This window comes from Barbus barbus (assembly GCF_936440315.1).
Source record: "Barbus barbus genome assembly, chromosome: 49".
NCBI classification, from domain to species: Eukaryota; Metazoa; Chordata; class Actinopteri; order Cypriniformes; family Cyprinidae; genus Barbus; species Barbus barbus.
In genome coordinates this window covers 2934490-2952878 of record NC_136727.1, presented here as the reverse complement: position 1 = coordinate 2952878, position 18389 = coordinate 2934490, and the positions used below count along the sequence as shown (strand labels likewise).

Below are 18389 nucleotides of genomic sequence, written 5' to 3'. Positions count from 1 at the left end.
ACATATCCACAAACAAACTTGCACTGGTGAGTGAGAAGAATCTTAAAAATATCAAGTATATAGTTTTAGTTTGTCTTTTTATACAAAGCTACTAGTTTGTTTAACTTTCTTTTGTATAAGGATTTAATCAAATGAATCTGTACTAGAAGTATATGCACATGAAATGTTTTTTGAAACCACAAGCATTTATTTGTGTATTTAAGTTTTTTGTTTGTTTCATTTTCTTGAGTTAAATTGCCTTTTTAAATTTAGTATTTTAAATTACATTTGAGTTTTTTTTCCAGTCAAGTGGTTATGGACAATGGTTAACACAGTTTTGAATCTGGGTTTGTATTTATGTATTTATTTTTACATGAAACAATTTTATTTATTTTTTTTAGACTTAATTCCCCCTCGTATCATTTTTTAAATTTATTAATTTTATTTACTTTTTTGCTGTTTTAATCACATTGCACTTTTTTCAGTCAAGGTGTCATGTGGTGTGACTATTACTATTATTATTTAGCATGTGTGTATTGCATTTTTTAATTCATGTGCATTGGGGTTTTTGGGGATTTTTTTTTAAATTTTTTTATTTCATATTGATTTATTTGTTCTCCACCATTCACCATTTTTTAAGAATTTGTAATGAGTTTTTAATGAATTTTTGGGCCATTTGGTTACATATTATTATTTTTTTAAAGTGGCTATGTGGCTGGATATTACTATTATATTAATCAATGTGTAATTTAATTTTTTTGGGCCATTTATCACTACTCTAATCACTTTCTGCATTGACAAATGTGGAAAATTTATATTTAATGTATTTTGAGTTTTTGGAATGAATTTTGGGCCTTTTTTTTTTTTTTTACTTTTGCAATTCTTTTTAAGCATTTTCTTAGAAACGTAGGCTAATTTAGATGAAGTATAAAATTTGACGTGGCTAACACATCATGTCCAGTTTTTTTTTTTTTTTTTTTTATACACTTGTTTTTTTTTTTTTTTGTAGTTCCTCCATCAGGTTGAAGGTCTGGAGATCTTCAGATGTTTCATGCTCAATAAACACATGGCGATGGTAAGCGAGACATCCTGGTAAATATTAGCCTACACCTCGAGATGTTTTCACGCCTCACTTCTCACGAACTCTATTATTGCTACTCTATTTACTGTTACTCCAGAAGAGCTGGACGGCAGGTACGCAGTGTGTCGCCAAAAAGCAGCACTGCAAACCCAAAGCCGGTGAAATAGCGTTTCACAAAGGAGACATCTTGACAGTCATTGGACCTGGAACGGTAAAATAAGCACCTTTCCTAAACGCATTCTCCCATATAAAGCCACCAGAGGCTGACTAAAGTTTGTTTTTTTTCAGAGGAAAGGAGAATATAGAGCCCAACATAACACAACGGGAGAGGAAGGATTGGTCTCTGGTTCCAAACTCAGAGAAAGGGAAGCCCTCCGTATCGACCCCAAATTAAGCCTGATGCCGTAAGTGAGCAGAAATCTGAATTCTGAAGAACAGCGATGAGGAACAAGCTCGTAATGTTGTAGTAATTTCTCCACAGAAGGACAGGACGTGGTTAGTTTGTAGTAATTTAAGATGGACCACAAAACCAGTCAATCTTTCAGAATGTTTTTGATTCATACATCATCTGAAAGCTGAATAAATAAGCTTTCCATTGATTCCATAGGACGATATTTGGCCGGGATACAACTATTTGAAAATCTTGAATCTGAGGGCCAAAAAAAAATCAAGATATTGAGAAAATCTGGGGCCTGTTCCATAAAACAAATTGACCAAATAAGCCAGGTTTATTTCAGTTAGTCAAGAACCAGATCAACTGACAATAAGTCAGACTAACTTAAGTAGTCAAAAAACTCAGGTTTATTTCAAAGAATCCCGCATGCAAAGAGCACAGATTCATGGATTTCGCACCCCTATAGCATTTAATTATTTTTTTTGCATATTTTTGGAAGTATTGAATCACCTCTAAAGTTGTCCAAGTGAAGTAAAAAATTAAAGGGTACCTATTATGTCCCTTTTTACAAGATTTAAAATAAGTCTCTGATGTCCCCAGAGCGTATATGTGAAGTTTTAGCTCAATATACCCCACAGATACATTTTTATAGCTTGTTAAAATTGCCACTTTTAGGGTGTGAGCCAAAACGTGCTGTTTTGAGTGTGTTGCTTTAAATGCAAATGAGCTGTTGCTCCTGGAGAAGAGGGCGGAGCTTCAAGAGCTCCAGCTCTGCATTAGCAGTGCTAGCCTTTACAAATAAACATTCCACCATTAATACAAGCCTGTTATCTTTACAGAAAACTACTGTTTCAAAGTCAGTCATCTGATTATACTGTGCATAATTCGTTTTATGAATTACACAGACGAGGAGCACTGCAGGATAAAAATAACAACAGCTGGTTTCATGCTATCACAAACTTTATAAGTCCCACTTCTGATTATGAGCTCAACAACTTCAAGTAATCGACTCGCATTGCTTTCATACGCAACTTTTAACTTCTACAATCCTATTCATGATCATTCTGGCAGCACTTGAAAGCAGCACCAGTGAAAACAGACAGAGACAATGATAGTTTTAGCAATTAGCCTTGCTGAGTGCCAAGAAGCTCTTTCAGAAAGGCACTTTGGAAAACAAACGCATGATACTTACTTTGTCTGGAGCTGACGTTCGCACGAAGCGCTGGTATTAATTCCTAAACATATAGGGGACGTTACCGAATTTTTCTGGGAGATCAAGATGACTCCTATGTTCATTAGTGCATTACAAAACACAATGCTTGTAAAGCGTCTTTGGCGCTGACAGTGTATATATCTCCAGTAATGGCGGATCGTAGCGTCTCACTCAGGGCTGTGTTTATGCTAATAAGGCAGAGAGCGTCACAAATGAGCAGGACTTTTTCCCCTCTGTGACCTGAACAGAGGGAGAATCTGAAACAGATCTTTTGGAGAGACTTGAAATGAGTTGGTGGATTTTTACCATTATAGGCTGGTTGTTTTCACGCACTGCGGACACACAACCGGTTCAAACACCTTATAAAAGTGATTTTTGCATAATAGGTCCCCTTTAAGTTAATTTACAAAACATCTTCATGGAACACGATCTTTACTTAATATCCTGATGATTTTTGGCATGAAAGAAAAATGTATAATTTTGACCCATACAGTACAATATATATGACTGGTTTTGTGGTTTAAGACCTGACGTTGTCTACAATCTTCTCAGATGGTTTCACGGCAAAATATCGGGAGCACAAGCCGCCGACAAACTCAAGCCCATGGAGGATGGGCTTTTCTTGGTGCGCGAGTCGGTTCGGCATCCCGGCGACTTCGTGCTGTGCCTCTGCTTCAGTCAGAAGGTCTTCCACTACAGAGTCATCTTCAAAGACAACAAACTGAGCATCGACAGCAAGCAGTTCTTTTACAATCTCATTGACATGATCGAGGTGCGTCCGGTGGCTAATTTTAGCACATGTTTCTTCATTTATCTTGCTTTTCCAGTGACACATCCGTGTTGCTCGCGTCCTGTGGTTTTCGAGGGGAAATAAGAACTAGGCCACTCATTTGTGGCGAGTGTCAGATGCTTTTAAAGAGTTCTGGGGGATTCTGAAGGGGAAATCAAGTTAAAAGTGGTTGCGTGAAACACTTTTCACAATTTATATTGGGGTGTGGTTTTGTACAGCTTTTAGCTTTTCTTTTGTCATGCAGTGACAATTTTGTTTTTATTTAATATATTGAGGTTTTGTTTTAATTTATATTGAGGCTATTTTGATGACATCTTAACTGTTTTTAAAGTGTGAAAATGTGGTGACATTATTAATACATATGTTATTTATTATTAAGGATTTTATTTTTGGTGTTTTATTGTCTTAATTGCGGTAGGATAGAATGTAGACAGGAAAGTTGGAGAGAGAGGGATCAGGAAAAGTCTGTAGGCTGGGAGTCGAACTCGGGACGCCCGAAGCACAACAGTATGTTGGCGTGCTGCCTACAAGGCTATTGGCACTGATTATTTATTTAATTATTTTTGAAAATGTTTTATTTATTGGCAGTTTTCACCATTTGTTTTTATTTATTTGCAGTTAAAGTCATATATATACATACACCTAGCTAACAAAATTACGTGACTGTTACGTCGTGTGTTAGGCAAGGCAAGTTTATTTATATAGCACATTTCATATACACGGTAGTAATTCAAAGTTAGCAGGTTATACACACACACACACACACACACACACACGTTTGTATATCTCTGTCTGTCTGTCTGTCTGGGATGGGCAACTTCGGTCCTGGAGGGCCAATGTCCTGCAGAGTTTAGCTCCAACCCTAATATCTTTATATAAAATATAAAGATATATATGTGTATATATATGTGTATATGTGTGTGTATATATATATATATATATATATATATATATATATATATATATATATATATATATATATATATATATATATATATATATATATATATATATATATATATATATATATATATATATATATATATATATATATATATATATATATATATATATATATATATATATGTATATATATGTATATTATATATAAACATATATTATATACGGTATATTAATTTATATATATTATTAAACACTGATTTTATTTAAAATATAAAGATATATATATAAGTATATTTAAAAACATTAACATTTAAAGGGTTTTCTTGCCCATTTTTACACATTTTTCACATTTCATTCACATTCATATTTTAGTCATGCAGCGTTAGCAAGTTATTATTTTAGTTATTTACTTTATCACATTTGAGCTTTTTTAAGTGCTGTGTGATTTAAAAAAAATAGGATTTATTATTTATAATAATTTTTATAATAAGCTATTACTTTTTCACATTTCATTGTTTTTAATCACTCTTTGTGGCGTGACAAATTATCATCATTATTATTGTTGTTATTGTTATTATTTAGGCTAATCGTTGTCATCAACTCCCTCTTATAGAGATTACATCACACTTTCCAACAGCAGCTGATGTTTTGACTTTATTGGGAATTAAAGGGGAAATTCTGCTGTGGTTTTTAGTCAATGCTGGTTTTGTAAACGCTGTGTTTGTTTGACAGTTTTACAGCAGAAATCAAGGCGCCCTCGCTACACTTCTGCTGAAGCCCAAGAAGAAGGAAGGCATGAAATCTGCCGAGACGAAGCTGTTGAAATGTAAGTGTGACTCGAAAGAGCTCCAGAAATACCTGAGGATTGATTTCTAGTAGTTTAACACTGTAAACATGGCTCTGTGTTACAGCCGGCTGGCTTTTGGATCTGTCCAAGCTGACATTAGGAGAGACCATTGGAGAGGGAGAGTTTGGGGGTACGCTGTCCTTCTAAATGGATATGTGGACTGTGTTATTGAAGTTCTCTCAGATAACCACTAGAGAGCAGCATTTGAACGAGACATCGTCTATTATTGGGAAGATAGCAGTAATTGCACTCTGTATACTGTCATTTTAAGTATTATTATTATTATTATTTAGTCATTTAGCAGACACTTTTATCCAAAGTGACTTACAAATGAGGACAACTGAAGCAATCAATTGTAATATTAAAACTAAAAACAGATCCAAAACTAAAAGCTAAAACTTTATAAATACTATCTATAATTAATAAAATAATAATATCTTTAATTCAGGGAGTGGAGAAAAACATGATTACCGGTATTTTACTGAAGTCAATTTTTTGAAAAATGTTGGCAATCCAGTGATTATTTTTATCTAGTGGGGAAAAAAGGTACAAATTAAGGATGATATTACTTGTGGTATATATATATATATATATATATATATATATATATATATATATATATATATATATATGGTAGGGTCACCCAGGGTCTCCAGGGTAGGTTCCAGACAAACTAAGACCCCAGTGTGTCGGTACGCTGTGAGGTGGTAGCCCCACCAACTGACTATCCTGCGGAGGGCTAACAACCCACCCAGGAGAAACCCTTTTGTTACGAAACCGATCAGAGAAAGAAGCCGGACTGCCCAACACGGTAACGGACCCCAGCCTGCCCCCGACCAACGAGTACGGATCAACCTTCATCGCAGGATCCGAGTCGCCACATGGAATGTCCAGACACTCCTTCGCCCCGGAGCTGGTACCCTGCTGTCCCGAGAGCTTTGCCGCTATAACATCACCCTGGCAGGGCTCTGTGAAGTCCGATGGAAAGGCAATGGCGAAACAACAGCAGGCGACCATTGCTACTTCTGGAGTGGCCCCGAGAGACGGACAGGCCTTTATGGCGTGGCACTTGCCATCCCAAAGGCCCTCTGTAAGTCCCTCATCAGCTGGACACCCCTGAGCGACAGATTACTATCGGCCCGCTTTCTTCACCAACACGGCAAGATGACAGTAATTGTTGCTTATGCCCCCACCGATGTCGCTGATGAGAATGCGAAGGATGCCTTCTTTGACCAACTCCATCAGGCTGTTGGCCAAGCCCCACCACACGACATCACCATCATCCTCACCGATGCCAACGCCACTTTGTCTAGCAGCGATCGGTCCACAGGCTTACCTGTCGGCACAACTTTTGCTGACAGGTCCACAAATGACAACGGTAACCGCCTTCTCCTTCTCTGCCACCACAACAACCTCTGTGTCGCTGATACCTGGTTTCCCCGGAAGCTCATCCATCACTGGACAAGGTACAGCCCAGATGGCAGAACCAGGAAAGCGTTGGACCACATCCTCATCTCTCGACGCTGGAAGTCGTTCGTCACCAACTGCCGTGTGTACCGAGGAGCAGAGCTTGGCAACACAGACCATCGTCAGCTGGTGGCCCAGCTCAAGCTTAAGCTGTGAGCCAACCAGCACACCAAGACTCAGCCTCGCCTGGACTCCTCCATACTCAGTGATCCAAACATCGCCACAGACTTCAGTTGCGCCATCCGCCGCACCTTCGATAACCTGGCTACTGACAAGGTGAACGACTGGCAGACCTTCAAAGAAAGTGTCATCCAGTCAGTTCACAATGTCTTCGGATGCTCTCGACCTTCCCCGAAAAAGCCTTAGATATCAGAGAGTTCACTCGACATCATCGACCGGCGGCGTGAGGCCCGGCTCCGAGGTGACCTGACGGAGTATCGGCGACTGAACCGCCAGCGCAATGTGGCTATAGCCGAGGATAGGGAGAAGTTCTGGCAAGCAGAAGCTAAACACCTAGAGTCCACGGCCAATAACAACAACATGAGCCGTGTCTTCAGTCTGCTGCGCCAAGCCCGTAATGGCCCACGCATCAAGACAGTCCTGGTGAAAGATTCTGATGGCAACCTTATAGCAACTGAAGCAAACTGCCTCGAATGCTGGAAAGAGCACTTCAGCCTCCTTCTGCAGCATAGTACCTCCCCGGCTGATCCCACCATATCATCGGCCGCTAACGCTGCAGCCCCTAGTGTTGCCTGCAGTACAGACCCTGTCTCACCTGAGGAAGTCAGAGCCGCTCTGAAAAAACTTAACAACAGGAAAGCCCCCAGCATCTGTGCAATAACCGCTGAGATGCTAAAATCAGGCGGTGAAAGCATCGTCAAGTGGCTTACCCACATATTCAATGAGGCGTGGGAGAAAGAGAGGCTTCCTAGTGACTGGACCAGAGGAGTCACCCTGCCCTTCTGGAAACGTAAGGGTGACAGGCTAGTCTGTGGCAACCACAGAGGCATTACCCTTCTCTCCATCCCCGGCAAGCTCTTTACCAGGATCTTGCTCACTCGTGCTCTCCCAGCCATCAGAAGTAGCCGTCGTCCCCAGCAGGCTGGCTTCATGCCTAACCGCTCCACAACAGATCAAATCTCCGCCGTTCGTTTGTTGATCGAGAAGACCTACGAATTCTGTAAAGATCGCCATCTTTACATCGTGTTCATAGATCTCAAGGCTGCCTTTGACACCGTCTGCCACGCTTCACTGTGGAGTATTCTACACGCCCTTGGAGCACCGCCCAAGATCGTTGCCCTGTTCAAGCTGCTTTATAGCAACGCTCAGAGCTGTGTCCGTATCAATGGCAGAGACTCAGACTGGTTTCCCATCTCCAATGGCGTTCGCCAGGGCTGCGTGGCTGCTCCTGACCTCTTCAACTGCATTATTGACCATCTGATGTCCAGGGTTTGTGAGCGGGTCCCTGGAGTGTCCTACGGCAGCTACCACCTGACTGACCTGGAGTACGCTGACGACACCATCCTGTTCAGCACATCCTACAGCCAGCTGAGAGACGCTCTGGGCATATACAGCGAAGAGGCTGAGAAGCTTGGCCTCCAGGTGAGCTGGACGAAAACCAAGTTCATACATGTCGGTGACGGACCGGATCCACCTCTCCTGCGGCTTGGTAATGACATTGTAGAGCCTGTCAAGAACTTTGTGTATCTGGGATCCATAGTGACAGACAACGGGGACCTAAAACCAGAGATTATCCGCAGAAGAGCCCTGGCTGCATCAGCCCTGCAGTCTCTCTGGAAACCACTCTGGCGGCACCAGACCATCTCACGCAAGACGAAGCTTCGGATTTACAACTTAGCAGTACTCTCCATCCTGCTTTACGGCTCGGAGACTTGGCCCTTAAACAAGACTCTGGCTGCAAGATTAGATGGCTTTGATAGCAGGGCTCTCAGAACCATCGAGAACATCAGGTGGCCCCAGCGGGTTTCCAACCAAGTGCTTAGAGCCCGCACATGCCAGCCTAGAGCATCCAACGCCGCACCCGCTGGTTTGGCCATGTCCTCCGCCTTCCTCCTGACCATCCGACGAGAGCCATTGTCCAGTTCGACCCGAGGCCCGCAGGCTGGAGACGACCACGAGGTAAACCCCGCACCCGATGGCTCGACGTCATTGCGGGCGACCTCCAAAAACATGGAGTTGCTGTGGAGGATGCAGAGCAGCTGGCACAAGACCGGCAGCACTGGAAACAACTGGTTCATCTGGTCGGCTCAACGCACAGGGATGGGACGCCCCCCTACCCATCGCAGGAGCCCTAAATAAAAAAAAATACTTACACACACACACACATACACACACACACACACATATATATATATATATATATATATATATATGTAAATGTGTGTGTGTGTATGTATATATATATATATATATATGTGAACACAAAACTTAAAGTAATATACAATTTCTATTACATTTTATGTATACATTTCTATATATGTGTATTTATACATTTAATTTAATATATAAATTAATTACATTTAAAATACTAGTAAATAAATGAAAATAATAAATATACAAAATATATATTAAAAAAATCACTTGGCTTTACTCTGTTTTAGCTGCCCACCAAAAAAACTAAACAAATCAAATTTGCCTTAACTTCTGAACTTATTGCTTATAAAAAAACAACAACCCTGTACCACATTTGTATTGATGATATATACAAATTATATGATACATACAAATCATATACACTTGATGGTTAAAATTGTATTAATGTAAGTTATTTTATTTTCGTCTGTGTGAATCTGATGGTTCTGTTAATATTTCAGCTGTGTTCGAGGGTGAATACGCAGGCCAGCGGGTCGCCGTTAAGAACATCAAATGTGACGTAACCGCTCAGGCCTTCCTCGAAGAGACGTCTGTCATGACGTAAGAGCATTTCCTCCTCCGTTACCTGCTCGGTGTCTTTATTACATATTCATAATATCCTCTTTTCCAGAAATCTCCATCATAAGAATCTGGTGCGGTTATTAGGAGTGATTCTTCACAACGGGCTTCACATCGTCACAGAGCTCATGACAAAGGTGCAGCTTTCAGAGGAATGTTTGTCAAGCACGTTGAATTTGATAACGTTTATTCATAGACTAAATTGTGTGTCGTCGCAGGGGAATCTGGTGAATTTTCTTCGCACACGAGGACGTTTTGCGATCAGTGCAGCGCAGCTGCTGCGCTTTTCACTGTAAGAGCTCACAAAAATACACAAACTCATTTTATTTTAGTTATTAAAGTCATTTTAATACATTAAATCAACGCAACATTAAGAAATTATTCTTTGTATAAATAAACTAAAGTTTATAGTTTCTGGCATGAGAAATTAAACATTTTCTTAATTCTCATTATTATTATTTTATTATTTATTTATACTTTTTTATTATTTAAAAAATTGGCTTGTATTTAGTTGTTTTGGTATTATAGTAGTAAAATTGTATTTAATAAATACTTTTTTATTTGTTATTTTGTTTCTTTTTCTTATACTTTATTTTAAAAAAGTGTTTTTCTTATTTTTATGGTAACGAGATTTATTCTACTTTTATTAATTAATTAATTCATGTTACAGTAATGATCATTTTTTTTATTTTTTTTATATTTTGTCCATTTTTTGTTATCAGTAAAAATTTATTAAAAAGTCTTAATTTTATGTAATATTTTTGTGTTACGGTAATGACATTGTTTTTAAATAAGCATGCTTCATTTTGTGCTTTTTTGTATTTAAGATTTGCATTTTTTTTGTATCTTATCTTAGAAAAAAATGCTTCATTTTATTTTATTTATTAGTATATTTTGTAGTGTCATGTGAGCCTAGAACATTTGAAATCAAAAAAATCCACGTGCATCAGTCATGGATGTTTAATTTCTGCGTCGTCCTCAGAGATGTTTGTGAAGGTATGGAGCACCTGGAGTCGAAGAAACTCCTGCACCGAGATCTCGCCGGACGCAACATCCTGGTGTCTGAAGACACCGTCGCCAAAATCAGCGATTTCGGTCTGGCCAAGGTCAGTTCTACAGCAACCGACAACTCAAAGTTACCCATCAAGTGGACGGCGCCCGAAGCCTTGAAGAACAAGGTGAGAGAAACATCATGAGATGACTGATGATCATCACCTGGATTAGTTCAAACTCAACCTGATGTGTCTATTTCTGTAGAAATTCTCCACTCAGTCAGACGTATGGAGTTACGGAGTCCTCCTGTGGGAGATCTTCTCATATGGCAAACAGCCGTATCCCAAAATGGTGTGTTTCTCACTGTAAACATCTGGTTTGCTGTCATCTACCTGATGGTTTGATGTTGTCTGCTGGTGTTTGTTGCAGTCGGTGAGCGAGGTGAGGGAGCGCGTGGATCAGGGTCACCGCATGGAGCCGCCGGATGAATGTCCTCCAGACGTTTACAGCATCATGACGTCCTGCTGGGAGACGGACCCCAAGAAGAGACCGTCCTTCCACAAACTCCGAGAGCGACTGGAGAAAGAGCTCGGCAAGCACTGATCTCTGCGGGGGTCCACCGCATGTGTATAATGTAGATGTAATTTATTATTCATCGCATGTATATTTATGTGTTTACATTTTTTTTAGTTTCAAAAAATTATCAAAAGTGGCTCTCATCTACTGTAATTTTTCTTTAATTTTTTCATATTATTATTTTTTTTTATATTATAATACAAATGATTTTTTTTAATCAGTATTATTTATTTATTTTTCATTAATTATAATGTGAATTTGGTAGGAAATGTGCTTAATTGTCATGAAAATAATGTCATGTTGGTCTCCAGAAATTTTTTAGTTTTGAAAAATAAATCATTTGTTATTTTATTGTAGGTTATAATAATACAGTATTTTAATCAGTACAAATTAAAACAATATAGCATATAATACCATGATGAAATACCTATTACTTAATATATAATATATATATTACTGAAATGCAAATATTATATCATAGTACAGTATTTGAAATTTAAAACAATAATTTTTTTTTTTTAAATAATTAGGCATTAGTTTTTTTACCCCTCCCTTTTCTTTTGATTTCGGGGTGAAATATGACCCATATTCCTGACATGTTTCTCCCAAAGGATGAAATTCATTCATTGCACATGCTTTATTATTACTATCTGCTTCAGTTCTCAATGAGGTCCTGTAAAAAAGATACTTTCTGCTTATGTTGTAGATGCAATTCAGAAATATATTTATTGAAACAACAGTAATAAACCCATAAGGAAATGCATTTTCTACAGGAAGTCTCTTGTTCTAATTACTCTTTCTTAAGAAAGAGAAGAATAAACGAGTGTTACATTGATGAACCATCATGTTTATCCAGGATTAGCTCTTGGATCACTCGTATCTGCTTGTTTTGTGCTGTAATATGTCCAGCGACTATAAATAGAGACCACAGTATCACAAAGACTAGTGACACACTTGCCACTTCCTGACAAACAGGAAGAAACCACATAGCAACCACCCAGAACACCTTAGCAAGATGCTGAAAAAATCATTTTCCCAAAGGTTCATAGGATTTATTTTCATTGCATTGATTTGCTCAATCCAGATTATGTCTTTTTTTTCATCTGTTGTGTTTATCTGTCACCCACGAGACCGCAGCAGATTGAATTTCCCGTCTTTATTCCGTCTAAATCCTCAGATAGGATGCTGTGTAATTCCTGAAGATGATTTTAAAGGTCTCTGACCTGCGCAGAGGAGAAGATGTGGAAATCTCAAATCTGTGCTCATAATTTCAGATTCGGCTCAATTCTGGTCACGTTTCCATGCTAGCATCTTCTTGCTTGTTTGCATGGTGGTTTCTTCACGTCTCACGTGAAAAAAGAAACCTCTTTCTATTGAATCTAGGAGAAACTAAGGGTGATGTCTAGTAGGAATTAATATGATGAGTCAGTTTCTCAAGGTGAATAGATGATCTTTGGTAGAAATGATGTTGAGATGATGAGATTTGTGGCTGTGGATTTGACTCAAATATATCACATGTAGCATGAATCGCAGTTTTGACTCAATATAACCGGAGAATATCAACCCAAAGATACTTACCAGCAGTGATGTCTTATGTATGGAAGCACATTCCTGCCATAATGCAGACTGACACTGACATAAGTAGACAAGTATTGACTTTTTTTATAAATTTAGATTTTTATCTCATAATTCCCATTTTTGAATCATAAGACTTCTTAATTGACTTTGCCATGATTTAAACTTCTCATAATTCGGAGGTTTTATCTTTTATTTGTGTTTATCATAATTCCGACTGGTCAATTTAGATGTTTCACGATTTCAACATCTCATAATTGAGTTTCATAACTGACTTTTAATATCAATTTCAATTTGTCATAATTATGACTTTTTTTTTGGTCATAATCATGATTGTCATTATTTTGACTTTTTATCTCAAAATTGTTTTGTCACAATTTTAGACTTTTTTTTTTAATCTCATAATTAACTTTGTATTTCATAATTGACACTTTATATCAATTTCACCTTTTTAAGTATGTCTTTTTGTCGATTTTGACTTATTGTAATATTTGCTATCTCATAATTGACTTAGTATGTCATAATTATCTCATAGTTTCCACTTTTTACGTAATTATTATTTATCGTCATAATTTAAGTTTGTGACTCATAATTTTGACATGTCATAAATAACTTACTATTTTTTAAATTATGACAGTGTTCACATAGTGTTGGATTTTTGGATTTTCATTTGTAATTAACTTATTGTTTCATAATTATAATTTTATGATTTATTTTGTCATAACTATTACTTTTTTTTTAATCAGTGTAGACTTGTCATAATTAACTCATAATCTTGGCTTCTTATCTCATAATTGGTTTTGTCATAATTTTGAATGTTGATTTCAATTTTTCACTTTTTTATTGTGACCTAATCAACTTGGTATTTCACTATAACTGTTTATCTCATAATTTGTCATTTTTTACATCACAATTGACTTTTTTGTCAATTTAAATTAGTCTATTTCAACTTGTCAATTTTAATAGTTCTGAAAATTAGTATTTTCTATGCATGTCAAATTCTGATCGATTATAAGTCAAGCATGACTGTTACTGTTCCTCATACTTATGGGTTCATTTTTGAAGTTTTGAGAATAAAAATGAGACAACATCCAGTGCAGAGGGATGTTTTTAGAAACCAAGCATTAATTGATCTAATTTAATCCTATTAAAACAACCAACATCAGTTCCTCTTTGCCAGTGTCTCCCTCTACTGGTAGTCTCTGGTATTACATAATGTGTGTGTATAATGTATTTGAAAATGCTTCTCACATAAGGCTATCATATGGCTTCAAAAGACTTGGAATATAGTGAGCCATGTGAACTACTGTTATAATACTTTTATGCTTTTGCTATTTATAGTGCTTGATAGTCGTCACTATGAACTATTGTGGCTTGGAAAAGAGCTGTAAGTGTTTGTTTTTATAGGTATACGTGCCTCATGCTTTAATCTATCTCTCCCAGTCATGGAAAGATTTACTCAGTTATGTCAGAGTGGGAGGAGCCTGTGGACCCTTTTAGAATAAGGGGCGGAGTAAACCATTTGACTGACAGGTGAAGCTGATTAAAGGCCGAAGCACGTCAGCTTCTCCAGAGGAATATCAGCTTTAACAACGTTAAGAGTATCAGATTAAGTGTTAAGGAGGAAAGTTTAACCTTGTTCTTTCTGGGCTGTGAAGCGCGTGAACAGTCTTTTGATCCTGCAGGGGCAAACGGGGCCAAAAACACAAATTAAGGGCATAACACGGTCAATGATGCAGCAGAAACCTCTGAAAGCTGTTAAAAAGGCATTATTAATCAGTAGTGTGTTCGTAACAAAAACAATATTTATATATGCATTGTGCAGTTGACCGCTAGTAATTGCGTTGGTTTTAATTTGCAAAAGGTTAAAGAGTTAATTTAATTGGATTAAATTAAACTGGCTATCATTTTTAAGTCTTTTCCCAACAGGGGTCCCGTGATCAACCTACACGTTTGCACCTTTGTGAAATTTCTGTCTGGATGTGAGAATCTGAGAGAATCGATGCCGAATTCCAGTGTCAGCCTCCATATGGTTGTTTGGTTAATCGCTGTACAGGTAAACTGCACACAGTCGCGCATTCACTGGGTTGACAGAGGGGTCTTACGTGCTAATCTACAGATTATTAAAAGATGTCAGGAGAACAGGGAGGACAACACAGCGGGATAAACGCATGTAAGTCACTGAACAGGATTGGTCCATTTTTGGATACCTACCCACGTCCTGACATGCCATGCAATAGTTCAGTTGAGGCCAAATCATGTTTTAAAGGTGCAGGTTTTTCCTCATATTTTTACTATTAAATTCTCACCCTCAACAAAGTTACCAAACTGTTTCTGGCCCCCATTGACTTTCATAATTTTAATTTTTTAATACTATGGAAGTCAGTGGGGACCAACAACTATTTGCTTCAAAATACCTTTTGTGTTAAATAGAAGAAAGAAACTCATGCAGGTTTGGAAAAACTTGAGGGTGAGTAAATGATGACGAGTTAGATTTTGGGCAAACCATTTTACTAGTAAAAATCACCAAGATTTGCCATTTACACAAAAACAGCAGTAACCAGAGCTGCCACTAGGTGTCGTTGTAAGTTATATCGCTAACCGTCCATTCGCATTCGTTCCAATTAATCTTGTTTACAGGTTAGGTTTGCATATCTGTGAAGACTTCTAACCCACTATTTTAGGACCCCTTTAAATCAGAATTAGATTTTTGTGGATTAGTCCATTTCCGTTAGCTTTGAGGCCAGTAATTATATGCTAATGTGCTCATAAAAGTTGGAAAAATTGTTCATAGTGCATTTCAAATTTCAAAAAGTTATTTTGTTTGCTTGGGCACAGAAATTAGTTGTTGCATAAAATATAGATGAAGTCCCATCTTACAAATTAGCAATGGCAAGACGCAAGTCATGTTAATGACTGAGATTTAAAGCAAAAGCTATTAGCAATATATAAACAAGATACATTGGGCCACACTAAGAATGATAACAATAAAGATAACTAATGCCCCATAACACCCTGTTTATTACATTTGGACACTTCAGTTATGTTGTCTGGCGCTTTAAATGCTTGAGCTCATTAAAGCATAATGGATTCTGATTGACTGTCAATGTTTTTATGATTCATCAGCTGAAAAAATAAAATTGAAACTGATTCCAACGACATTGTTGTAGACGATTATGTTTGTGGTCTAGACTCTACTAAATTTAGAACGATTTTCTATATAGTTATTGTTATAGTTATTACCAGTCATCTACCAAATCTGACCACAGAAGACTACAGAGGGTAGTCTGGACTGCTGAGCGAATCATTGGTACAACCCTCCCCAGTCTCCAAGAACTGTACTCATCCAGACTGAGCAAAAGGGCTGGTAAAATCACTCTGGACCCCTCACATCCAGCACACTCCCTCTTTGAACTGTTACCGTCTGGTCGACGCTACAGAGCTCTGAGCACCAGAACGACCAGACACAGGAACAGTTTCTTCCCTCAGGCAATCCATCTCATGAACACTTGACAATAAACGTGGAACACACAACTCTATTATACTTTATTTATTCACCTCACATACTTATTTTTTCATTTCAAATTAGCACATATCAGACCTGTACACACATAATTGTCTATATATTGTGTTTTTGCTATTTAGTGCATTGCCTATTTGTATATTATTCTTTTATTATCTGTACTTATGCATTTAAAGAGCGGAGCTAGTTATCATGGTGATAAGATGAATTGTATAAAATGCTTTCCGTTTACAAAACGTTGTGTACAATAGCCAACTTTCTGCCTCTTGTCTTTCTCCTTGCTTCCCCCCGGTGAGCTGACACAGCTCCTCCGCGTTAGCTGCTTTGCGTCTAATAGGATCAGAGGGCTTTACGTTGTCATCTGATAAACCTGATCCTCTTGATAGCTGCGCTGCACCTTCTGAGCCAATTTGTACTCAATTAGTGTAATGAGGAAACAAGCGCAGAGCTTCAGGAAATACATCAGCGTGATGGAATAATTGCACTGTCTCTCGTCCAATCCCATCAAAAATCAAAACAAGAACTCAAATTGTTGAAAAGAAGTGACCTATCTCCCAAGATGATCAAGACCAATAATCTAGTCGTGGTTCTCAACTGGTTGGACCAGTAGTCTAGTTGGTGGTTCTCAGTTGGTTGGATCAACAGTCTACTCGTTGGTTCCCAACTGGTTGGACCAATGGTGGTTCCCAACTGGTTGGACCACTAGTCTAGTCACTGGTTCTCAACTGGTTGGACCACTAGTCTAGTCACTGGTTCTCAACTGGTTGGACCAATAGTCTAGTTGGTGGTTCTCAGTTGGTTGGATCAACAGTCTACTCGTTGGTTCCCAACTGGTTGGACCACTAGTCTAGTCACTGGTTCTCAACTGGTTGGACCACTAGTCTAGTCACTGGTTCTCAACTGGTTGGATCAGTAGTCTAGTTGGTGTTTCTCAGTTGGTTTGATCAACAGTCTACTCATTGATTCCCAACTGGTTGGACCACTAGTCTAGTCACTGGTTCTCAACTGGTTGGACCAATAGTCTAGTTGGTGGTTCTCAGTTGGTTGGATCAACAGTCTAGTCGTTGGTTCCCAACTGGTTGGACCAATGGTGGTTCCCAGCAGGTTGGACCAAGATTTGACATTCCCAACCACAATTATTTACTGTACAAAATTGAATTCCGACATATTTGCATATTAGCCCAATCAAACTTTAGAGTATTTTAATGCAATTTGGTGTTGGTTTGGAGAAGTTAGTCAAGGTTGGACAAGTGGCATGTTCTCAGCATGTCCATGTTTGATTGGACACATTGGCTCCAACTATATGGGAAGACAGATGCTGCTAAGTAGGAGGATTGGAGAATGTATAGATGGATAGATTCCCATTCCTTTCTAGGAACTCCCATTATCCTTAAATGCCTCAGGAGCCAACAGGGATCGCCTGCACGTGAGATGCAGCTGTAGAATGAAACTCCAAGCTTTCCAGGTATTTTCTATCTTCAACCTTGTCCTTTGATGATTGACTCTGGCTCACGAGACTTAACGTCGTTTGCTTTAATTACTCCGCTAATTATGCTGCAGGTGATACGATTGAGTATTTACTATAATACCTTCTGTGAAGCATGCAGTTCACGCCAACACATGCTCCACGTCATCAGTTTAGCTCTGTTAATATACATATTTAAATGTATTTTTTTCACATTTTATAAAAATTTAAATTGTTAATATTTGATCACATTATTTACACATATCTTTAGCATATAAAAAAGTTAAATGAATAAAAAATTATATATAATATAAAAATAAAATAATAATATAATATATATTTTTTTGACACATTTATGTCAGCTTTCCGGTGAAAGATCTTTTAGTATTAATAGTACAGGCACCAGTGAAAACTTTCAGTTCATCCTTTTGTCTCTAAAACAATTGAATTTTGTAAGAGGAAGGAGAAACAGCTTCATTAGTGTCGCCCTCCTCCTGTGGGGTGAATTCAAGCTCCATTTAGAGCAATTACTTGAGCAGAAACCGTCTGTCAATCATTCTTAAGGGGGAAGAGTCCCAATTAATGAGCTCCTGTAATCCCTTGCTATTATTTCCCTTCTGAAGAGACACAC

General features: G+C 38.0%; 1 protein-coding gene across 2 annotated transcripts; it reads left to right on the top strand.

Annotated features, from left to right (window-relative positions):
- LOC306867679 (megakaryocyte-associated tyrosine-protein kinase-like) lies at window positions 1-11357 on the top strand. 2 transcript variants are annotated; one of them, XM_079413497.1, is made up of 13 exons: window positions 1-26; window positions 989-1054; window positions 1161-1271; window positions 1349-1464; window positions 3220-3439; window positions 5093-5186; window positions 5272-5337; window positions 9509-9608; window positions 9679-9763; window positions 9845-9918; window positions 10609-10804; window positions 10884-10970; window positions 11049-11357. In XM_079413497.1, exons 2-13 carry the CDS (start codon window positions 1031-1033, stop codon window positions 11220-11222), a joined length of 1347 nt encoding a protein of 448 aa, XP_079269623.1. In that variant the 5' UTR covers window positions 1-26; window positions 989-1030; the 3' UTR covers window positions 11223-11357. The 2 variants fall into 2 exon arrangements, with proteins under 2 accessions (XP_079269623.1, XP_079269622.1); XM_079413496.1 differs by having other exon boundaries at window positions 13-26; window positions 1158-1271.
- Window positions 11358-18389: the final 7032 nt, after the last annotated feature.